Source organism: Melanerpes formicivorus, unplaced genomic scaffold (genome assembly GCF_026170545.1).
Source record: "Melanerpes formicivorus ecotype bairdi unplaced genomic scaffold, bMelFor1.0.p_v2 SCAF_3013, whole genome shotgun sequence".
Lineage (NCBI taxonomy): Eukaryota > Metazoa > Chordata > Aves > Piciformes > Picidae > Melanerpes > Melanerpes formicivorus.
In genome coordinates, this window is record NW_027145364.1 from 1 (window position 1) to 22,766 (window position 22,766).

General features: G+C 72.2%; 3 protein-coding genes across 3 annotated transcripts; 1 reads left to right on the forward strand and 2 right to left on the reverse strand.

The window, feature by feature from the left end:
• Positions 1 to 167: 167 nt before the first annotated feature.
• On the reverse strand, positions 168 to 2,455 carry LOC137440440 (PE-PGRS family protein PE_PGRS33-like; the record flags this gene model as incomplete). Its single annotated transcript, XM_068136697.1, has 3 exons — positions 1,078 to 2,455; positions 842 to 927; positions 168 to 323 (listed from the first exon to the last, which is right to left on the reverse strand). Coding segments are annotated over exons 1-3 (1,555 nt in total), but the record flags the coding sequence as incomplete, so codon positions are not given.
• A 439-nt stretch (positions 2,456 to 2,894) lies between these two features.
• On the forward strand, positions 2,895 to 9,567 carry LIPE (lipase E, hormone sensitive type). The gene is given in 14 exon segments (XM_068136696.1): positions 2,895 to 3,435; positions 3,438 to 3,520; positions 4,190 to 4,247; positions 4,250 to 4,279; positions 4,360 to 4,505; positions 5,137 to 5,322; positions 5,787 to 6,090; positions 6,787 to 6,843; positions 6,846 to 7,013; positions 7,323 to 7,405; positions 7,407 to 7,524; positions 7,730 to 7,889; positions 7,891 to 7,993; positions 8,319 to 9,567. Coding segments are annotated over 14 exon segments (2,640 nt in total). The 5' UTR covers positions 2,895 to 2,987; the 3' UTR covers positions 9,015 to 9,567.
• Positions 9,568 to 9,876: 309 nt separating this feature from the next.
• Positions 9,877 to 22,697, reverse strand: MEGF8 (multiple EGF like domains 8; the record flags this gene model as incomplete). The annotated part of the gene is given in 29 exon segments (XM_068136695.1): positions 9,877 to 10,167; positions 10,169 to 10,347; positions 10,350 to 10,490; positions 10,493 to 10,619; positions 10,621 to 11,149; positions 11,199 to 11,304; positions 11,307 to 11,493; positions 12,175 to 12,195; positions 12,197 to 12,305; positions 12,641 to 12,735; positions 12,737 to 12,771; positions 12,882 to 12,921; positions 12,924 to 13,078; positions 13,626 to 13,789; positions 14,066 to 14,228; positions 15,458 to 15,617; positions 15,619 to 15,670; positions 16,382 to 16,592; positions 17,369 to 17,579; positions 18,215 to 18,317; positions 18,555 to 18,790; positions 19,315 to 19,458; positions 20,238 to 20,401; positions 21,009 to 21,180; positions 21,696 to 21,761; positions 21,763 to 21,846; positions 21,849 to 21,906; positions 22,578 to 22,603; positions 22,605 to 22,697. Coding segments are annotated over 29 exon segments (3,924 nt in total), but the record flags the coding sequence as incomplete, so codon positions are not given.
• Positions 22,698 to 22,766: the final 69 nt, after the last annotated feature.

Sequence of the window (22,766 nt, forward strand, 5' to 3'; positions counted from 1 at the left end):
ACTCGCCTCCCCAATTCCCCTTTAGCTCCCCTCCCCCCCCCCCGAACTCCTCAAGCCCCACCCCGACCCCTCCCTATTCCCCCCCCTTTGGAGCCCTGGGGTCAGCCCGGGGTCAGAGGTCGCCCCCAATAAACGCCCGAGCAGAGCGCGCGCTCCTGGGGCGTCACCTTGTGTGTGCGGGGCGGGCGGGGGGGGAGGGAGGGGGCGGGGCCGCCGGTGCCAGGGGCGACGTCGCCGCACGGGGATTGGGCGCCGCGAGTCACGTGCCCGGAAGCAGCGGGGCGGAGCCGTGGAGCGCAGGTGGGAGCCGGGGCGGGGGAGGGCTGGGGGCGGAGGGGCACATTTGGGGCGAAATGGGGGGAATTAGGGCAAAATGGGGGCGAGGCGCGGCACCCCCGCGGCTGCCCACAGCGATCGGCCCCGCGGCTGCCCCGGGAGCGACTGGAACCGACCCCCAGCTGCCCCAAACCGACCCCCAGCTGCCCCAAACCGACCCCCAGCTGCCCCGGGACCGACTGAAACTGACCCCCAGCTGCCCCAAAGCGACTCAGAACTGCCCCAAAGCGACCCCCAGCTGCCCCGGGACCGACTGAAACTGACCCCCAGCTGCCCCAAAGCGACCCCCAGCTGCCCCAAAGCGACCCCCAGCTGCCCCGGGGACCGACTGAAACTGACCCCCAGCTGCCCCAAAGCGACCCCCAGCTGCCCCAAACCGACCCCCAGCTGCCCCGGGACCGACTGAAAACTGACCCCCAGCTGCCCCAAAGCGACTCAGAACTGCCCCAAAGCGACCCCCAGCTGCCCCGGGAGCGACTGGAACCGACCCCCAGCTGCCCCAAACCGACCCCCAGCTGCCCCGGGGACCGACTGAAACTGACCCCCAGCTGCCCCAAAAGCGACCCCCAGCTGCCCCGGGACCGACTGGAACTGACCCCCAGCCGCCCCAAAGCGACCCCCAGCTGCCCCGGGACCGACTGGAACTGACCCCCAGCTGCCCCAAACCGACCCCCAGCTGCCCCAAAGCGACCCAGAACTGCCCCAAAGCGACCCCCCATCTGCCCCGGGACCAACTGGAACTGACCCCCAGCTGCCCCAAACCGACCCCCAGCTGCCCAAACCGACCCAGAAATGCCCCAAAGCGACCCCCAGCTGCCCCGGGACCGACTGGAACTGACCCCCAGCTGCCCCAAACCGACCCAGAACTGCCCAAAAGCGACCCCCCGGCTGACCCAAACTGACCCAGAACTGCCCCGGGACCGACCCAGAACTGCCCAGTACCGACCCAGAACTGCCCCAAAGCGACCCCCAGCTGCCCCAAACCGACCCCCAGCTGCCCCAAGTACCGACCCAGTGCTGCCCCAAAGCGACCCACAGCTGCCCCGGGACCGACTGAAACTGACCCACAGCTGCCCCAAACCGACCCAAACTGACCCAAATTGACCCAGAACTGCCAGAAACTGACCCAAAACTGACCAAACTGACCACAAGCTGCCCCAAACCGACCCGAAATTGACCCAAACGGACCCAGAGCTGCCCCAAACCGACCACGAACTGTCCAATACCGACCCAAACCTGACCAAGCTGACCCAGAATTGTCCCAAATTGACCCAGAACTGCTCCAAACTGACCCCAAACCTACCCAAAACTGACCCAAACCGACCCAGAACTGACCAAACCGACCCAAAACTGACCCAAACCGACCACGAACTGACCCAAATTGACCCAGAACTGACCCAAACCGACCCAGAACTGACCCAAATTGACCCCCAGCTGCCCCAAAGCGACCCAGAACTGCCCCAAAGCAACCCCCAGCTGCCCCAAATTGACCCAGAACTGACCCAAAGCGACCCCCAGCTGCCCCAAATTGACCCAGAACTGACCCAAAACTGCCTCAAACGAACCCAAAAGCGACCCCCAAACCGATGCAGAACAGAACCGACCCCAAACTGTCCCAGATCGCCCCGGGACCGTCCCCGCCCCGGGACTGTCCCCACCCCGGGACCGTCCCCACCCCGGCCCCGCTGTCCCGCCTCGGCCCCTGCCCCTTGCTCCCGTGTCCCTGCCCCACTCCGTTGCCCAACTCTGTCCCCTCTGCCCCAGACGTCCCCCGGGGACCTCTCCGGCCCCACCCTCGCGGCTGCAGCTGCTGCTTCTGGGGGGGGGTCCTGCCCCCCTCCAGCCCCTCCTTGCCCCCTCTGCCCTACTCTCCCCCCTTCTCTGTCCCCCCCTTTGTTCCCTCTGCCCCACTGGTTCGGCTCCTCGTGCCCCAGACCCCACTCAGGCTCGCCCCCAGCCCTTGCCCCAGTCCCACCTCCTGCGCTTGGAGTGTAGCCGGAGGGGGGGCAGGGGGGCGCCCGGAGCTGCGCCCCCCCCCCCGAAGTGCCTCTCATGTCCCTATCTGTCCTTCGTGCCCTCTCCCCCACAGCCGACCCTCACCCCCATAACTGACTCCCGCCCCCCACAGCCCATCCTTGCCCCCCGCCCCTGTCCCCTCCCTGCCCGCCCGTGGGCTTTATAACCGGGGGTCCCCCCGAGCCCTGCCGGGGTCCCTCCCCGGGGCAGGGCTCAGGTCAGCGTTGGGGCGGGGGGGTTGCCTCTCACCGACGTCCCGCACCCCCTAACTGACCCCTGTCCCCTTGTCCCCGCCCCTGTCCCCTCCCTCCCCGCCTGTGCCTTTATAACCTGGGGTCCCCCGATCCCTGCCGGACCCTCGCTCCCCACAGCTGACCCCCGCATCCCATCACTGACCCCCGCTCCCCACCGCTGACCCCCGCACCCCATCACTGACTCCCGCACCCCCTAAGCGGTCCTGTCCCCGGCCCCCGTCCCCTCCCTCCCCGCCTGTGGCTTTATAACCGGGGTCCCCCCTCGCTCCGCGCTCGCCGCCGGGGGTCCCTCCGGGGGGCAGGGCTGTGTCCGCGGCGGGTGGGTGCCCCTCACCGCCCCTCACCGCGCAGCCCCCCGCAGCCTGCCCCCCGCCCCGGGGCATGGACTCCGCGCCGCTGTTCCGCGCCCTGGCGGCGCTGGCGGAGGAGAACGCTTCGTTCTTCGGCGGCACCGGTACCGAGAGCGGGCGGCGCTTGGCCGCCGCCTTCGCGGCGCTGCGGGAGCAGGGCCGGCGGCTGGAGCCGGCGCTGCGCCACTTCGCCCGCCTCTGCCACCGCTTCGACCTGGACGATGCCACGCCGGGCAACGGGTACCGGAGCCTGGTGCAGACCGCCCGCTGCTGCCTGGCGCACGCCGTGCACCGCAGCCGTTACGTGGCCGCGCACCGCCGCAGCCTCTTCTTCCGCGCCGGGCACAACGCCGCCGAGCTGGAGGCTTACGGCGCGGCCCTGGCGCAGCTGCGGGCGCTGCTCTGCCTGGCACAGCGGCTGCTGGCGCGGAGCCGCCCCGGCTGCCTCTTCCCCCCCGAGGAGGAGGAGGAGGAGGAAGGCTGCGGGGTGAGCGAGTTGGTGTGCTGCGGGAGTACAGCACCATGCAGAATGGGTGCTTCTACGGGCGCTGCCTCGGCTTCCAGGTGGGCGCGGGGGGGGGGCGTGCCAGGGGGTGCCAGGGAGAGGGGGCAGCATGAGCGAGGGTGGGGGAGGAGGGAAGGGCTGGGGGGCACCGGCACGTGGGGGCTGGAGGGTGTGGAGGACACAGGCACAGGTTGGCACAGGTTGGCACGGGGGGTCATGGGGATAGGTTGGCACGGGGGGGTTGGGGCATGGGGACAGGTTGGCACGGGGGGGGCATGGAGATAGATTGGTACGGGGGAGTCGGGACATAGGGGACAGGTTGGCACGGGGGGGTTGGGACATGGGGACAGGTTGGCACGGGGGGTCATGGGGATAGGTTGGCACAGGGATTTGGGACACAGGGACAGGCTGGCACAGAGGGGTTGGGACATGGGACAGATTGACACATGGGGTCATGGGGATAGGTTGGCACAGGGGGGTCATGAGGATAGGCTGGCACGGGGGTTTGGGACACAGGGACAGGTTGGCACGGGGGGGTTGTGACACGGGGACAGGCTGGCACGGGGGGTCATGCAGATAGGTTGGCACAGAGTGGGTGGGACACGGGGATAGGTTGGCACAGGGGGGGTTGGGTCACAGAGACAGGCTGGCACAGGGTGTCATGGGGACAGGCTGGCACGGGGGGTGGTGGGCCCCCCCATGACCCGGTTGCCCGCCGTGCCGCGCAGTTCGCCCCCTCCATCCGCCCCGTGCTGCAGACCATCGCCATCGGCCTGGTGTCCTTCGGGAGAACTACAAACGGCACCAGCTGGGGCTGGGTGAGTGCAGGGGGCGCCCCTCCCCTCCCCCCCGGATGCCCTCTGGCCCCCTCGGTGCCACCCCCCTGTCGCCTCCCCAGGGGTGGCAGCAGGCTCCCTGTTCACCAGCGGCAAGTTCGCCCTGGACCCCGAGCTGCGGGGGGCGGAGTTCGAGAGGCTGACCCAGAACCTGGACGTGCACTTCTGGAAGAGCTTCTGGAACCTGACCGAGAGCCAGCTGCTGGCTGTGAGGCCCCCGGGACCCCCGCCCAGGGACCCCTGACCCAGCCACCCCCGCCCCAGCACCCCCCCGACCCATGGGCTGCAACATGGGCACCCCTGGGAACCTGACCGAGAGCCAGCTGCTGGCCGTGAGACCCCCGGGAACCCCGCCCAGCACGCCCCCGACCCGGGGACCCCGAACCAGGGACGCCCCGGACCCCTGGACTGCAACCTGGGCGCCCCTGAGAGCCTGACCGAGAGCCAGCTGCTGGCCGTGAGACCCCCGGGACCCCCACCCAGGACCCCCCCGACCCCAGGACCTCCGACCCAGGGACCCCCTCCCAAGAGCCTGACTGAGAGCCAGCTGCTGGCCGTGAGACCCCTAGGACCTCCGACCCAGGGGCCCTGGCACCCCTAACCCAGGGACCCCCAACCCACAGCCCCAGGGACCCCAGCCCTACAGACTCCCCTGGCACCCCTGACCTGTGGGTCACAACCTGGGACTCCCAGCCCCCTCCCCCCCTCCCACCCCTGAGCTCTACAGGAAGCCCCCCAGGACCCCTCTGAACCTCCTGGGACCCCCTACCCACCCCCCCCCCCCCCCCCCGACCCTTCTGAGGCCCTCAGGCCCCCCCTGACCCCCGATCTCCCCGCAGTCGGTGGCCACCATGGCAGCCACTCCGGTGGGGGTCTGCCGCGTGCTGTCTGTGCCCCCCGAGCCGCTGGAGCTGCCGCTGGCCGCCGACCCCTCGGTGACCGTCACCATCTCCCCCCCGGTGGCACACAGCGGCCCGGGGCCGGTCCACATGAGGCTGCTCTGCTACCACCTGCGGGAAGGGCAGGTGGGCGCCAGGGAGCGCCGGGGGGACGCCTGGGGGGGGGGTTCTGGGCGCTTAGTGGGGCGCCCCGACGTGGGGGCGTGGGAAGAGGGAGCTGTGGCTGCCCTGCTTGACCCCCCTGCGGGAGGGGGGGGTGGGCACTATGGGGCTCATGTGGGGGGGTGGCACCTCAAGGGAATCTGGGGGCATCAGGGGGACGCTTGGGGGGGCTGAAGGGCACCTTGGGGGGCATCAGGGGGACGCTTGGGGGGGCTGAAGGGCACCTTGGGGGGCATCAGGGGGGACGCTTGGGGGTACTGAGGGGCACCTGGGGGACATCAGGGAGCACTGGGAGGCACTGGGGAGGGCACCTAGGGGGTGCTGGGGGCCCCCCTGGGGGTGCCCTTGGGGGTGCTGGGGAGTCACAGTGGGGGTGTCCCCACTCTGGGGGGGGTGGGGGTCTCACCCCTTGCCCTCCCCCCCGCCAGGATAGCCCTGCCCTCAATGCCCTGAGCCGCTCCGAGGGGGTGACGCTGGGGGGGTCCCTGGGGCGCTGGCGGGGGACCCCCCCGCTGCCCCCCTCGCCAGGCCTCTTGGTGCACTTCCACGGGGGGGGCTTCGTGGCTCAGACCTCCAGGTCCCACGAGCCCTACCTGCGGGGGTGGGCGCGGGACCTGGGGGTGCCCATCCTGTCGGTCGACTACGCCCTGGCACCCGAGAGCCCCTTCCCGCGGGCGCTGGAGGAGTGCTTCTATGCCTACTGCTGGGCGCTGCGGCACTGCCATCTGCTGGGTCAGTGCCGGGGGGGCCCTGGGGCAGGGCTGGGAGGCGCAGCCGTGCCAGGGGGTGGTGGTCTCTCTGCCTGCTGCTGGGCACTGCCAGCTATGGGCGGGCACCTATGGGACTGGGGGTGTGGGGGGGAGCTATTGGGCTATGTCTGTCTGTTGTTTGGAGCTCTGTTGTGACGTAGCACATGTCGGGGCTCTATTGGTCATGTCGAGGGCCCCATTGCTCATATCGGGGCTTTATTGCTCATGTCGGGGGCTCCATTGCTCACGTCGGGGGCTCTATCGCTCATATCGGGGCTTTATTGCTCATGGTCGGGGGCGCCATTGCTCATATCGGGGCTTTACTGCTCATGTCGGGGGCTCCATTGCTCATATCGGGGCTCTGACGCTCATATCGGGGCTTTATTGCTCATGTCGGGGGCCCCATTGCTCATATCGGGGCTTTACCACTCATGTCGGGGGCTCCATTGCTCATATCGGGGCTCTATCACTCATATCGGGGCTTTATCGCTCATGTCGGGGGCTCCGTTGCTCATATCGGGGCTCTATCACTCATATCGGGGCTTTATCGCTCATGTCGGGGGCTCCGTTGCTCATATCGGGGCTCTGTCGCTCACGTCGGGGGCTTTATCGCTCCGGTCGGGAGTTCTACCTCCCCTGTCGCTGCGCTGTCGCCCATATCGTGGTTCTGTTGCGACAGGCTCGACAGCGCAGCGGGTGTGCCTGGCCGGGGACAGTGCGGGCGGCAACCTGTGCCTGCCGTGTGCCTGCGGGCGGCGGCGGCAGGGCTGCGGCTGCCCCAGGGGGTGGTCGCAGCCTACCCTGTAACGCTCGTGCGCGCCGCCGCCTCCCCCTCGCGGCTGCTGACGCTGCTGGACCCCCTCCTGCCGCTAGGGGTCCTGTGCCAGTGCCTGAGCGCCTACGCGGGTAGGGGGCTTGGGGCCATTGGGGGGCTTGGGGACACTGGGAGGGTTTGCGGCCCCTGGGGTCCTGTGCCAGTGCCTGAGCGCCTACGCGGGTAGGGGACCTTGGGGACATTGGGGGGCTTGGGGACACTGGGGGGGTTGCGGACCCTGGGGTCCTGTGCCAGTGCCTGAGCGCCTACGCGGGTAGGGGGCTTGGGGATGTTTGGGTGCTTGGGGACATTGAGGAGATGAGGGACTGGGGGGGGCACATGGGTGGTCAGGGGGGGCGAGGCTTGGTTGTGACGCTCCCCTCCCCATTGCCCCCCCCCAGGCACAGAAGAGGACCCTGACCCCCACCCCGTGCAGCCCCTGGGTCCGGGGGGGCTCCTGCGGCGGGACACGGGGAGGCTGCTGGGGGGGGCTGCGGCGAGGGGCGGCCGCCTGGCTGGGGGGGCTGCTGCGAGGGACCCCCAAGGAAGACCCCAAGGACAAGGAACTCTCCGAGACCCCCCCCGTGACGCCCCCTGGCACAGGTAGGGCTACGAGGCAGGAAGAAGCCCAGGATGGCAGCGGGGGGTGGGGGTGGGGTTGGGGGGCACCGGGGCGGGGGGTGGTGAGGATCCCTTGGCGGGGGGGGGGAGTGGGAGACCCCGGAGGGGGTCTCAAGGACTCCAGGGAAGGAGCTCTGGGGACACGGGCGGGGCGTTGGGGGGGGGTCCTCACTTTCTCTCCCTCCAGCCCAGCCCCGCCGCAGAGTCTCGCAGCCGGAGGGCTCCCGGCAGGACGAGGAAGAGGAGGAGGAGGAGGAGGAAGCTGGGGAGGGGGCGTCGGAGCGGATCCCCCGCTGGGCGCTGCGGTACCCGGACGAGTTCCAGCCGCTGCGCACCCAGGGGCCCCCGCGCGCTTCGCCCTGAGCGCCCCTCCCCTGTCCCGCAACCCCTTCATGTCCCCCTGCTGGCCCCCGACCCCATGCTGGGCTCACTGCCCCCCGTGCACCTCGTGGTGAGTGACACCCCCGGACCCCCGACCCTGCCCCACGGAGCCCCTCCCCAGGGACCCCCGACCCTGCCCCACGGACCTCCCTCTCCTCCTCCTCCAGGACCCCCAAGCCTGCCCCACGGAGCCCCCCCCCCCCGGGACTCCCGAACCTAGTCCTCAGATCTTCTCCTTCTCCCGGAACCCTCGAGCCTGCCCCACAGACCCCCTTCTACCCTGGGACCCCCACCCATCCCCTACGGCCCCCTCTGATGACCCTTGTGTCCCCGTGGCTGTGCCCGCAGCGTCCCCTCTGACCCCGCCGTCCCGCGTGTGCCCCCCGCCCCCGCAGGCCTGCGCCCTGGACCCGATGCTGGACGACTCGGTGGCGCTGGCCCGGCGGCTGCGTGCCCTGGGCCGCCCGGTGACGCTGCGGGTGGTGCCCGACCTGCCCCACGGCTTCCTCAGCCTGGGCATCCTCAGCCCCGAGACCAAGGCGGCCACCGCCATCTGCACCAGGCTGCTGCGCCAGGTGCTGCTGCCCCACGGGGACACCCCCCGCCGGGGCTCGCAGCTGCTGGGCCTCCGCAGGGACAGCCTGGCGCCGCACGACCCCCAGCGCCGGGGCTCGCAGCTGCTGGGCGCCCGCAGGGACAGCCTGGCGCCGCACGACCCCCAGCGCCGGGGCTCGCAGCTGGGTGCCCCCCAGGACCCCTCGCGCCGCGGGTCTCGGCTCCTGGGCACGCGAAGGGACAGCCTGGCACCCCAGGACCCCCAGCGCCGGGGGTCGCAGCTGGGCGCCCCCCAGAGCCTCCCACGCCGCGGGTCCCAGCTCCTGGCACCCCAGGACCCCCTCTCGCCGTGCGTCAGTGCTGTGGGAGAGCCCCCGGCAGAACTCGGTGCCCCACGGCCTGGGGGGCAGCCCCAACCCGGGCCCCACGGCTGCAGCGCCCCATGGCGCGGGGGGCACCGGGGCTGCCAGCCCCGGAGGAGGGGGTGCAGGGACCCAGGGCAGTGGCACTGCCACGGCCCCGGGCACCGGCACTGATCTGACCCCCGGCACCAGCGCTGCCTTGCCCCATGGCACCGGGGCCACCTCGATCCTCTGCGATGGCACCAGCCCGCCCCATGCCACTGCGGCCGCCTCTGCTCCTGGCACTGCCACGGCCAACAGCGACAGCACCACTGTGACCCACGACACCAGCACCGCCTTGCCCCGTGGCACCGCGTCCGCCTCCAGCCCTGGCGCTGCCACACCCCACGGCGATGCCACCACTGTGACCCCGCGGCCCCGGGGCCGCCTTGCCCCCTGGCACCGCCGCGGCCCCCGGGGATGCCTCAACCCCGCCCCCCGGCGCGGGGTCGTTGGCACCCCCCCGGCGCCCCTCATCCCTCTGCTGTGGGGCGCAGGCTGAAGCGGGGGGCCCAAGCTCCCCAGATACCCCCAGTCCCCCGCGGGCACCCCCCGGGGCGCCGGCTCAGCGGGGCGCAGGCGGCGGCCAGGCGGCCCAGCGGCCCCCGCGGGGCGCGAGGTGGGGTCCTGAGACCCCCTACCCCTCCCCCCCCAGGTATGGGGGAGGGCAATAAAAGAGTGAACGAGACCCCCCCGGGCCCAACGGCTGCGTCTGGCTGCGACCCGCGGGGAGGGCAGAGAAACGGCGACTGCTGTCACGGGGGTGTGTGTGTTCTGGGGGGGGTACCCCCAGAGCCTGGCAGGGGGTTGGGGGCTGTAGTGGTGGCACCCAGGGGCTCGCGACTGAGGGCAGCTCACCCTCCAAAAGCAGCGTTTTTCCACCCCAAAACCTGACGCCTGCCCACTGCTGAGTGTGGGGGACACGCACACACACTCGGGGGACCAAAGTTGTTTATTGCCCTCCGCCCCCCCCCCCACCCCCCCCCCCCCCCCGGCCAGGAGTCACGCGCGGCCCCCCACCGCCCCCAGTAGATGCTGGAGTGTTTGGGGGTACCGCATCGCCCCCCCCCAAAGTCACCTGCCCTGAACACTGGGAGCCCCCCCGAGGGCAGATGCCCACAAGTCCAGGGCTGCCCCCCCCGCCAAGGTCCATCGGTGCCCCCCCCAGGTGCAGGGTGTCAGAGCGCCATGGAGGTCAACTCGTGTGCCAGCCCCCCGCCGCCCCCCCCTTTGCGCGGGCCGGGCCCCCCCCGAACTCCAGCAGCCCCTGGCGCAGGGTGACCAGGGCGGGAGGCCAGGGCCGCTCGGTGGGGGTCCCCCGGCCCCCCGGGCAGCTGCAGCAGCAGCGTGGCCACCGCCGCCACCCCGTCCTCGGTGGGCTCCAGCGTCACCGGGCCCCGCGCCCGGCACCGGCGGCGGCACGACGGTGACGGCGGCCAGGCCGGCGGGCGCGGGGGGCCTGGGGGTCTTGGCGGGCACGGCGGGGGGGGGCACGGCGAGGGCGCAGCTCTTGGCGGCGGGCGGAGGCGGCGGGCAGGGCGGGCGCCCAGCGGCGCGGGGGGCAGGCCTGGAAGCAGACGGTGACCCTGGCGAAGGGTCTGCTGGCCATCTGGTCATCTCCTGCAGCTGGCGCCGCTGCTCCTGCCGCGCGTCCAGCCCCTGCTTGGCCTTCCACAGCAGGACGCAGAGCGCCAGGAAGAGGAAGAAGCAGGAAAAGAAGACGGAGAAGAAGACGAAGAGGGTCGATGTGGGCTTGGTCCTGTCTGAAGAAGAGCAGCCCCTGCGAAGGGCCCCCCGAGGGCCCCCCGACGCCCAGCACCAGCAGGTAGAAGCGGCTGGACTTGAGGGGGTGCAGGGTGTGGGGGAAGGTCAGCACCAGGCGGTCGCGGACCCCCCGCACCACCAGCGCCGCCGCCGGGTCCCGCAGGGTGAGGTAGGTCACCAGCCCCGACGCCTGCTCCTCCGCAGCCGCGGGGGGGCCCCCGGCCGAGCCGCCCCCGGCAGAGCCGATCCCGGCCGAGCCGCTCCCGGCAGGGTCACCCCCGGCAGAGCCGCCCCCGGTGCCAGCTCCAGCAGGGCTCCCGGCCCCATCTTCTGCGGGGCCGGCCCCGAGGCCAGCCCCAGCCGCAGCTCCACGCCCAGGACCACTCTCGGCAGCTCCTTCGGCACCACCGGAGCCTCCCCCCGCAGCAGCAGCTCCAGCAGCTCCACTGTCCCCCGGCTCCGCCCGCGGCCGTTGCCTCGTCCCCGGCTCCGCCCGCGGCCGTTCCCTCGCCGGCCGCCCCGGTGCCGCCCCGGCGGGGCGGCCTGCAGCCGGACGGCGAGGTGCCGGTGGTGGGCTTCCAGTCGACGAAGGTGGTCGTAGGAGGTGGCCCGTAGAGGTCGACGGCGCCGAAGGTGACGTCCAGGGTGACTCTGATGTCACGTTGGTGAACTTGGGCTGCACGCCGAAGAGCACGGCGCGGCCGGCCGGCAGGGGGCGCCGCTGCGGCGGGTGGAAGCAGCCGCTCTGCGAGGAGGGGTCCAGGCAGTACTCCTGCTCCACCGCCAGCAGCCGGTAGCACTGCCCCCCCCCCACCGGGTGCCCCTGGAACGAGTCCCGGCACCGGGAGCACTGCAGGCACAGAGGGCACCGGTCACGGGGGGGCACTCGGGGGGGGAAGGGGAGGGGAATGGGGATGGGGCTGGGATGGCACTGGGTGCACTGTGGGCACAGTGGGCACCCGTTGGGGGGGCACTGGGGGGGGGGAGGAGAAGGGAATGGGGGTGGGGCAGGGATGGGACCAGGATGGCACCAGGATGGCACCAGGAGTGCTGAGGGCACAGTGGGCACCCGTCAGGGGGGGCACTGAGGGGGGAGGGCATGGGGGGGGGGTTGGGATGGGACAGGACCAGGATGGTACCAGGAGTGCTGAGGGCACAAAGGGCACCGGTCCGGGGGGCACTGGGAGAAGAAGGCAATGGGGGGGGGGGGCCGGGATGGGACTAGGATGGCACCGGGAGCACTGTGGGCCACAGAGGGCACCAGTCAGGGGTGGGCACTGGGGGGGGGGAAGGGGGAAGGGAATGGGGATGGGGCTGGGATGGGACCAGGATGGCACAGGAGTGCTGAGGGCACAGAGGGCACCCGTCAGGGGGGGCACTGGGGGGGGAGGGCATGGAGGTGGAGCTGGGATGGCACTGGGAAAGGGCATGTGTGGCACAGGGCAGGTGGCACAGCGGTGGCAGGGTGAGGGTGGAGCAGGGGTGGGTGTCACACAGGTCGGGGGCACAGGGGGTGGCACGGGGCTGGCACCTGCTGCTTGTAGCAGTCCCTTGCGCTCGCCAGGGCTGCCAGGGCAGGGAGGGCTCTCGGTGTTGTTCTGGCAGGGGCAGCCGGTGCCATCCTGCTCGTTGCAGCTGTCAGCGTGCCCGTTGCACTGGCACCTGGGGGCAAGAGCACGTCATGGGGCGGGGGGTGGGCACTGCTGGCACAGGGCAGGGCACCTGGCACCTGCCCCACCGCGCTGGGGGAAGGCTCAGCACAGCCTCACCCCCATGCCAGGGCCATGCCCACCCCGTGCCAGGGTGCATCCCTTGGCACCACTGCCACACCCTCAGCATCCCACCTGCTCCTGCCCCCACCCTGTGCCAGGGCACATCCCTTGCACCACCACCTCCCCCTGCCCACCCTGTGCCAGGGCACATCCCTTGGCACGACCCCCACCTCCCCCTGCCCGCCATCCCTTGCTGGGGAGGGGGCAGCCGGGTGCCCCCCTCACCGTGTGCAGTGCCCATCCAGCAGGAAGTAGCCAGGCTGGCATCCCTGGCAGCGCTCCCCCACGCTGTGGTCCTGGCACCCCACGCAGACAGCCGCCAGCCTCGCTGGGGCCCTCGCTCACCCAGGTGGCACCTGGGGGGGCAGCAGAGGCGGCGCCTCAGCCGGGGGGCAGCGGGCCCGTGCCGGGCTGCCCCCTCGCCGCGGGGCTGGGGGGCGGTGCCCGTGCCCAGCGGGCAGCGCACTGACCAGGGCGGGCTCCAGGGGGTAGCGCTGGGGAGGTCCCTGCGGGCACGCTCCAGCTCCTGCCGGCTGACGCAGACCTCGGCGTGCCCCCCGCAGAAGGCCTGGCACGGCCGGCAGGTGCCCCCGGCCCGGGCGCTGCCCACGAACAGCGGCCGGCACAGCTGGCACTGCGGACCCTGCGGGCACAGGGCAGCGGCTCAGCCCCGGGCGGCATCCCGGGCAGGCGCCCCCGGGCCGGGCACAGAGCCGGCGCTGGGGGCACGCGGGGCAGGGGTGACCCAGGGCTGGGCACAGGGGGTGGCACAGCTGGCAGGGGTGACCCCAGGCCGGGGTACAGCGGGTGGCACGGCCAGCAGGGGGTGACCCCAGGCCGGGCACAGGGGTGGCACGGCCGGCAGGGGTGACCCCGGGCCGGGCACACGGGGTGGCACAGCTGGCAGGGGTGACCCTCTGGGCCGAGCACAGGGGTGGCCACAGCTGGCAGGGGTGACCCCAGGCCGGGCACAGGGGTGGCACGGCTGGCAGGGGTGACCCAGGGCCAGGCACAGGGGTGGCACGGCTGGCAGGGGTGACCCCGGGCCGGGCACACGGGGTGGCACGGCTGGCAGGGGTGACCCAGGCCAGGCACAGGGGTGGCACGGCTGGCAGGGGTGACCCCGGGCCGGGCACAGGGGTGGCACGGCTGGCAGGGCGCCCAGGCCCTGCTCCTCACCGCGGTGTTGTTGGTGGCACTGCAGGCAAGCGCTGGCGGGCACTGGGCCCCTGGCACTGGCTGTGCCCGTTGCAGTCGCAGGGCTGGGCGCAGTCGGGGCCCACGAAGCCGAAGTGGCAGCGGCAGCGGTTGGGCTCCACGCAGGTGCCGTTGGCACAGCCCCGCTCGCAGACGGGCTGGCACTGCCCCGTCGCCCTGCAGGGACAGGGACCCCCTGCTCCTCCATGCCCACCCCTGCCCTCCCGGTGCCCCCTGCTCCCCTATGCCAACCCCTGCTCCCCCATGCCCACCCCTGCCCTCCCGGTGCCCCCTGCTCCCCTATGCCCACCCCTGCTCCTCCATGCCCACCCCCTGTTCTCTGAGTGTCCTCTGCCTGCCCCCTGTCTGCCCCACCCTCATCCCTGCCCCTTGACCCCCCCATGCCCCCTGGCATCTTCATGCCCTGCGTTGCCCCCTGGCACAGCTGCTCACTCGTCGAGGCTGTAGCCGGCCCGGCACTGGCAGCGGTAGCCCTGGGGCAGGTCCTGGCACTCCTGGCTGTGCCCGCAGCTGTGGTGCCCATTGGCACACTCGTCCTCGGGGGGGCAGGTCAGGAAGGCCCAGTCAGCCTCTGCCCCACACGCCTGTGCCAGCCCTGGGGGGCACGGGGGTGGGGGAGGGGGGTGTGGAAATGAGCCACAGAGCCTGCCCCAGAGCGACCCATAGGGACCCACAGAGCTCCATAGGGAACCACAGAGCTCCATTTGGACCCATAGGGACCCCCAGAGCTCCACAGGGACACACAGGGACCCCCAGAGCTCCATAGGGACCCTCAGAGCTTCATGGGGACCCACAGGGACCCCCAGAGCTCCATAGGGACCCCCAGAGCTCCATGGGGACCCACAGGGACCCCCAGAGCTCCATAGGGACCCTCAGAGCTTCATGGGGACCCACAGGGACCCCCAGAGCTCCATAGGGACCCACAGAGCTCCATGGGGACCCACAGGGACCCCCCAGAGCGCCATAGGGACCCACAGTGCTCCATGGGGACCCACAGGGACCCCCAGAGCTCCATAGGGACCCCCAGAGCTCCACAGGGACTCATAGAACTCCATAGGTACCCATAGGAACGCATGGAGCTCCACAGGGACCCACAGGGACCCCCAAAGCTCCATAGGGACCCACAGGAACCCACAGAGCTCCATAGGGACCCATAAAGCTCTATAGAGACCCACAGGGACCCATAGGAACCCACAGAAGTCCATATGGACCCACATAACCCCATAGGGGACTCATAGGAATGCATAGAGCTCTACAGGGACCCATAGGGATCTACAGAGTTCCATAGGGACCCACTGAGCTCCATGGGGACCCACAGGGACCCCCAGAGCTCCATAGGGACCCATAGAAACCCACAAAGTTCCATAGAGGTCCACTGAACGCTATAGGGACCCACGGGGACCCCCAGAGCTCCATAGGGACCCATAGAACTCCATAGGGAATCATAGGAACGCACAGAGCTCTACAGGGACCCATAAGGACCCCCAGAGCTCCATAGGGACCCACAGAAACCCACAAAGCTCCATAGGGGTCCACTGAACGCTATAGGGACCCACGGGGACCCCCAGAGCTCCATAGGGACCCATAGAACTCCATAGGGAATCATAGGAACGCACAGAGCTCTACAGGGACCCATAAGGACCCCCAGAGCTCCATAGGGACCCATAGGACGCCACAGAGCTCCCTAGGACCCCAAGAAGCTCCATAGAGCTCTGCAGAGACCCCCAGAGCTCCATGGGGTTCCCCCAGTGCCCCCCCCAGATCCCCCCCATAACCTCCCCCCCGCGCCCAACACCCCCCCGTCCCCCCCCCCCGCCCCGTTACCGTGCCGGGGTCCGCCGGGGCCGCCCTCCACGCACCTCCCGCTGCCGTTCTGCCCGCGGCGCGCGCACCACCCGCAGCCGGGCAGCCGCAGGCAGCGCGCGCAGCGCGGGGCGGAGCTGCAGGCGGCGCCGCAGCCGCCCGGGGCCCGCAGCAGCCCCCCCGCAGCCCCCCGCCAGGCAGCGCAGCGGCGCCCAGCTGGGGCTCAGGCACTGCGGGGGGACACACACACACACGCGGGGGTCAGCCACGGACCCCCAGCAGCCCCCCCCCGGCGCCTCCCCACAGCGCCCCCCCCCGGGGCACTCAGCGCCCCCCAGCGCAACCCCCCAGCGCGCTCAGCGCCCCCCCCCATCACCCCCCACAGCGAACTCAGCGCCCCCCCCCATCACCCCCCCACAGCGCCCCCACCCAGCGCGCTCAGCGCCCCCCATCACCCCCCACAGCGACCTCAGCGCCCCCCCATCACCCCCCAGCGACCCCCGCAGCGCACTCAGCGCCCCCCAATCACCCCCTAGCGCCCCCCCAGCGAACTCAGCGCCCTCCATTGCCCCCTACAGCGCACTCAGCGCCCCCCCAGCACACCCCAGCACCCCCCCAGCGCACTCAGCGCCCCCCATTGCCCCCTACAGCGCACTCAGCGCCCCCCATCACCCCCCAGCGCCCTCCCCAGCGCGCTCAGCGCCCCCATCACCCCCATACACTCAGCGCCCCCCATCGACCCCCAGCGCCCTCACGCCCCCGCACTCAGCGCCTCCCAACATCTCCCCCAGCGCCCCCCCCCCGTACACTCAGCGCCCCCTCTATCACCCTCCCCAGCGCCCCCCATCACCCCCATACACTCAGCGCCCCCCTATCCCTCCCCAGCTCCCCCCCCGGTACACTCAGCGCCCCCCCATGACGCCCCCCGCCGCCCCCCCACCCTCCTGCAGCGCAGGGCTCCAGACGCAGTGGTGCCAGCCGCCGTCGGCGCCCTTGGAGGCCAGGCAGAGGCTGCAGGAGCCGAGTTCGTGGCAGGGCCGGGGGCAGGGCAGCGGCGGCGCCGCCTCCACCGGCAGCGGCGACACCGACAGCAGCGAGCGGCTGAAGCACGTCCAGTCGTAGCTGGGCTGCAGGCTCAGGATGCGCCGCGTCTCGCCTGCGGGGGGCGCCAGGGACCCCCGGGGTCACCACCACATCGGAGACCCCCCCTCAATGGACCCCCAGAGTCACCCCCAATCACAGACCTTTCCCCCCCCCCCCCGGACCCCCGGAGTCACCCCCACATCAGAGACCCCCCCCATGGACCCCCGGAGTCACCCCCAATCACAGTCCTTTCCCCCCCCCGGACCCCCGGAGTCACCCCCACATCAGAGACCCCCCCCATGGACCCCCGGAGTCACCCCCAATCACAGACCTCCTCCCCCCCGGATCCCCGGAGTCACCCCCACATCAGAGACCCCCCCCATGGACCCCCGGAGTCACCCCCAATCACAGATCTCCCCCCCCCAGAGACCCCCGGAGTCACCCCCAATCACAGACACCCCCACACACATCACAGACCCCCCCCCAATTACAGACCCCCCCCAGGAACCCCCGGAGTCACCCCCACATCAGAGACCCCCCCAGGGACCCCCGGAGTCACCCCCAATCACAGACACCCCCCACACACATCACAGCCCCCCCCCCAATTACAGACCCCCCCCCAGGAACTCCCGGAGTCACCCCCAATCACAGACACCCCCCCCCCATCACAGACCCTCCCCAATCACAGACGTCCCCATGGACCCCCGGAGTCACCCCCAATCACAGACCCCCCCCAGTGACCCCCAGCAGCTGCAGTCGTGGCTGGGCTGCAGGCTCAGGGAGGGCCTGGCCCGGGGGACCCCCGACCTGCCGCCCACGGCCCTGCCCCCCGCGCCCCCCGCCCCTCACCGGTGCGCTTGAACTGCCGGGTCCAGACGCAGCCGCCCCTGGCGCCGCAGGAGGCGCAGTCGGGGGCGCCGCAGGCGGCCTCGGGGCACAGCCGGGGGTCGCGCAGCTGCCGCTGCGGCAGGCGGCACTCGGGGGCGGCCCCGCAGCTGCCCCCCGTGCCCACGCACGCCCCCCACGGGCAGTTGCTGCACCACTTGCAGGGGGGCGGCTCCTGAGGGGGCACCGGGGAGGGGGGGGGTCGGTGGTGGGGGCACCTGGGGGCATCGGTGCCCGCCCGGTCCCCCACCCTGTGCCCACCCCAGGCTGCATGGGGCTGGCGCAGCCTCCCCTAGGCCACCCAGCACCCACTCAGTGCCCACCCTGTGCCGACCCCAGGCTGCGTGGGGCTGGCACAGCCTCCCCTAGGCCACCCAGCACCCACTCAGTGCCCACCCTGTGCCCACCCCCAGGCTGCGTGGGGCTGGCACAGCCTCCCCTAGGCCACCCAGCACCCACTCAGTGCCCACCCTGTGCCCACCCCAGGCTGCATGGGGCTGGCACAGCCTCCCCTAGGCCACCCAGCACCCACCCAGCGCCCACCCTGTGCCCACCCCAGGCTGCGTGGGGCTGGCACAGCCTCCCCTTGGCCACCCAGCACCCACCCTGTGCCGACCCCAGGCTGAGTGGGGCTGGCACAGCCTCCCCATGGCCACCCAGCGCCCACCCAGCGCCCACCCTGTGCCGACCCCAGGCTGCGTGGGGCTGGCACAGCCTCCCCTTGGCCACCATGCACCCACCCAGCACCCACCCAGTGACCACCCCAGGCTGTGGGGCTGGCACCACCTGCCCCTGGCCCTCGGTGCCCACCTGGCTCCGTGGGTGCTGTGCCAGGCACTCAGAGCAGCTCCGCAGCCGGCTGCAGTCCTGGGGGTCCCGGGGGGCAGGGAAGCAACCAGGGCCACAGCCCTGCCTGGGGGGCAGCCATGGAGACCCCAGCCCCATGGAGACCCCACAGAGACCCCTGCCCCATGCAGACCCCAGCCCCACAGAGACCCCCACAGAGACCCCAGCCCCATAGAGACCCCATGGGGACCCCAGCCCCACAGCTCCCCATGGAGCCCCCAGAGACCCCTGCCTCATAGAGACCGCAGCCCCACAGTTCCCCACGGAGCCCCCAGCCCCACGGAGCCCCCTGCCCCCCAGGTACCTGTGTGCCTCCTCGGCGCCCAGGCAGCTGCCCTGGCACCAGGTGCAGGTGGCCTCAGCCCTGGCACAGGCCTGGGGGTCCAGCAGGGCCTGGCAGGGGTCGGGGGGCACCCGCAGCCGCCAGAGCCCCCCCAGGGCCGCCCCGTTGAAGCCCCCCGAGATGTACAGGTGGCCCCCGGCCTCCGCCACCGCCTGCGCCACGGCGCCCCCTGCCGGCTGCCCCCACGACAGAGGCTCCTTAGGGGCACAGGGAGGAATCACTCGGGGAAGCCCCCTGCCCATGGGCACCCCCCCAGACCCCCCTCTTGGGTCTGAACATCCCCTCCCAGCCCCCCGCCCATGGGCACCCCCCCAGACCCCCCCCAATGTGTCTGAACCCCCCCCCTCCCAGCCCCCCTCCATGGGGCCCAGACCTCCAGCCCCACACCCATGACTTTGAGCCCTCCCAGCCCCCCCATGTGTGGGTGCCCCAAGCCCTCCAACCTCCCCCTCCCAGCCCCCCATGTGTGGGTGCCCCCGAGACCCCTACCCTGCCCCCACTCCCCAGCCCCCCCCAGTCCCTCGCTCCCCCCGGGCCGCACTGGGCTCCAGCCCCATCCAGCCCCCCCAGCCCCCCCCCGTGCTCTCCCAGCCCCCCCCGTGCCGCACTGGGCTCCAGCCCCATCCAGGCTCTCCCAGCCCCCCCCCGTGCCGCACCGGGCTCCAGCCCCATCCAGGCTCTCCCAGCCCCATCCAGCCCCCCCCAGCCCCCCCCGGGCCGCACCGGGCTCCAGCCCCATCCAGGCGTTGCAGCGCAGGTGGTAGAGCAGCAGCCGGGGGCTGAAGTCCTGGGCCGGGGTCCTGCCGCCCACCACCACCATCAGCTCCCCCAGCACGGCTGCCGCGTGGAAGTAGTGGGGCTGGGGCTGGGGGGGGGGGGGGCACGGCGGTTGGTGGCTGACACCACCCCCCCCCCGAAACCCTGTGTCCCCCTCCCCCCCTAAATGGCCCCTCCTGACACCCCCAACCCCCCCCCCCCCCCAAATTAACCAGGACCCCCCTCAGGGACTCCCAGCGCACCCCCCCCCCAGCCCCCCCAGCCCCCCCTTCTCAAGACCCTCACCCCAGTCCTCTTCTGACACACCTCAAGGACCCCTAACCCCCCCCTCAGGCTCCCCCCAGACCCCTCCAGTGTCCCCCCCAAACCCTCCCAGAGCCCCTCGGACCCCCCCCCAAGCCGCCCCAGCCCCCCTCAAAGACCCCTAAGCACCCCCTCTGACCCCCCCCAGGCCACCCCAGCCCCCCTCAAGGACCCCTAAGCACCCCCTCTGACCCCCCCAGGCCACTCCAGCCCCCCTCAAGGACCCCTAAGCACCCCCTCTGACCCCCCCAGACCCCCTCAAGCCACCCCAGTCCCCCTCAAGGACCCCTAACCACCCCCTCTGACCCTCCCAGCCCGCTCCCCCGCAATCCTTAGCCCCCTGCAGCGCCCCCCCGAGCCCTCCAATGTCCCCCCAGATCCCCCCAAGCCACCCCAGCCCCCCTCAAGGACCCCTAACCAACCCCTCTGACCCCCCTCTGACCACCCCAGGCCACCCCAGCCCCCCTCAAGGACCCCCTCACCACCCCCCTCAGCCCCTCCCAGGCCCCTCCCCGAGCCCCTCAGCCCCCCAGCAGCGCCCCCCCGAGGCGCCTGCAGCGCCACCTTGTGGCCGCGGGCGGGCGCCAGGAGGCTCCAGCGCAGGCTGGGGCAGTGCAGGGCATAGAGCTCGGGGGAGGGTCCCACAGCGTCCACGTGGAAGCGAAGCCCCCCGAAGACAAAGACAGCATCCGAGGGGGGGTGGAAGACGGCAGAGTGCCCATAGAGGCCTGGGGGGAAAGGGGGGGGGGGGGCTTCAGGGGGCTGGGGGCCAGGGGAGAGGTCACAGAGACCTTGGGGGAAATGGGGCTGGGGGCTGCAAGGGGCTGGGGGAGAGGACACAGAGACCTTGGGGGAAATGGGGCTGGGGGCTGCAAGGGGCTGGGGGAGAGGACACAGAGACCTTGGGGGAAATGGGGCTGGGGGCTGCAGGGGGCTGGGGGAGAGGACACAGAGACCTTGGGGGAAATGGGGCTGGGGGCTGCAAGGGGCTGGGGGAGAGGCCACAGAGACCTTGGGGGAAATGGGGCTGGGGGCTGTAGGGGGCTGGGGGAGAGGACACAGAGACTTTGGGGGAAATGGGTCTGGGGGCTTCAGGGGGCTGGGGGAGAGGACACAGAGACCTTGGGGGAAATGGGGCTGGGGGCTTCAGGGGGCTGGGGGAGAGGACACAGAGACTTTGGGGGAAATGGGGCTGGGGGCTGCAGGGGGCTGGGGGGAGAGGACACAGAGACCTTGGGGGAAATGGGGCTGGGGGCTTCAGGGGGCTGGAGGGGAGGTCAGCTGGGGGGGCAATGGGTCTGGGGGCTGCAGGGGGCCGGGGGGGGCCGCAGTTACCCGTGGGGGGGGGTCCCAGCCTGGGGCAGCTCCTGCCAGCCCTGAGCCCCCCTCCCCGTAGCGCAGCAGCCGCTGGTTGAAGCCCCCCCCGGGGGGCGAAGCCTCCGATCAGCAGCAGGGAGGAGCCGCAGGGGGTCAGGGAGTGCCCGGCCACGGGGGGCACCTGGGGGTCCTGCGGGGGGGGGGGGCAGGGGTGAAGACCCCCCTCCGAGCCCCCCAGAGCCCCCCCGTGCCTCCCAGAGCCCCCCCAGGAGCCCCCCCAGGCCTTCCAGGACCCCCTGCCAAGGACCCCCCCCAGGACCCCTCCCCCAGCCTCCCATTCCCCCCTCCAGGACCCCTCTCCCGGACCCCCCCCCCCCCCCCTTCCCAGATCTCCCATTCCCCCCCCAGGCCTCCCATTGCCCCCCAGGACCCCCCCCCTCAGCCCCCCCACCCCCCCCAGCCCTCCCATTCCCACCCCAGGACCCCCCCCCCGAACCCCCCCCCACCAGCCCTCCCATTCCCACCCCAGCACAACCACCCCCCCCCAGCCCTCCCATTTCCCCCCTCCAGCCCCCCCCCCCCCAACTCTCCCATTTCCACCCCAGGACCCCCCCAAGGCCTCCCAGCCCCCCCCCCGTTCTCCCCCCGCTGCCTGGGGCGGGGGTCCCCCGGGGGCCGTCGCTCCGGGGGGGTGGGGTCCCGGACCTGCTGCTGGCTCCACTGCAGGGTGCTGAGGTCCAGGCTCCAGACGTCGGCCGCGACCCCCCCCGGGGGTCAGCCCCCCCAGCACCAGCATCCGGGGGGGGGTCCCCGGCAGGGCCGCGGCCGCGTGGAAGGCGCGGGGGGGGGGGCCCGGGACCCCCCCCCCTCGGCCCCCACCAGCAGCTGAGTCCAGCGGCGCTCAGGGATGGAGAACCTGGGGGAGGAGGGGCAGGGGTGGGGCTGGGGCGTGGCCGAGGGGGTGGCCAATGCCGGGGGGGCGTGGCCCAAACGCGGCCGATGTGTCTGGGGGGGTCTCAGGGGTGGCTCCCAAGGGGGTCTTGGGGGTCTGGGGGGGCCCTGGCATATCCGGGGGGGGTCCCAGGGGGTCCAGGCTGTCCTAGGGGGTCTCAGGGGGTCCAGGATGTCCCAGGGGGTCCCCGGGGGGCCCTGGCATATCCGGGGGGGGTCTCAGGGGGTCTCAGGGGGTCCAGGCTGTCCCAGGGGGTCCAAGGGGGCCTCAGGGGGTCCAGGATGTCCCAGGGGATCCCTGGGGGTCTCCGGGGGTCCAGGATGTCCCAGGGGATCCCTGGGGGTCTCAGGGGGTCCAGGATGTCCCAGGGGGGCCCCAGGGGTCTCAGGGGGTCTGGGGGGGGCCCTGGCATATCCGGGGGGGGGTCCCAGGGGGTCCAGGCTGTCCCAGGCTGTCCCAGGGGGTCCTAGGGGGATCCCTGGGGATCCAAGGGGGGTCCTGGGGGTTAAGGATGTCCCAGGGCGTCCCCAGGGGTCTCAGGGGGTCTGAGGGGGTCCAGGCTGTCCCAGGGGGTCCCAGGGGGTCCAAGGGGGTCTGGGGGGGTTCCAGAGGGGTCCCGGGGGGGTGTCCCTCACCTGTAGACGCTGCTGAGCAGCCCCCCCCGCCAGCGAGAGCCCCCCGAACATCCAGAGGGACCCCCCCGGGCCGGGCACCAGGCTGTGCCCCAGGCGCTGCAGGAAGCGGCCGGCTGAGTCCTGGGGGCACCACGGGGGGGTCAGAGCGGGGGGGGGGGCACGGGGGAGGGGTCCTGGGGGCACCACGGG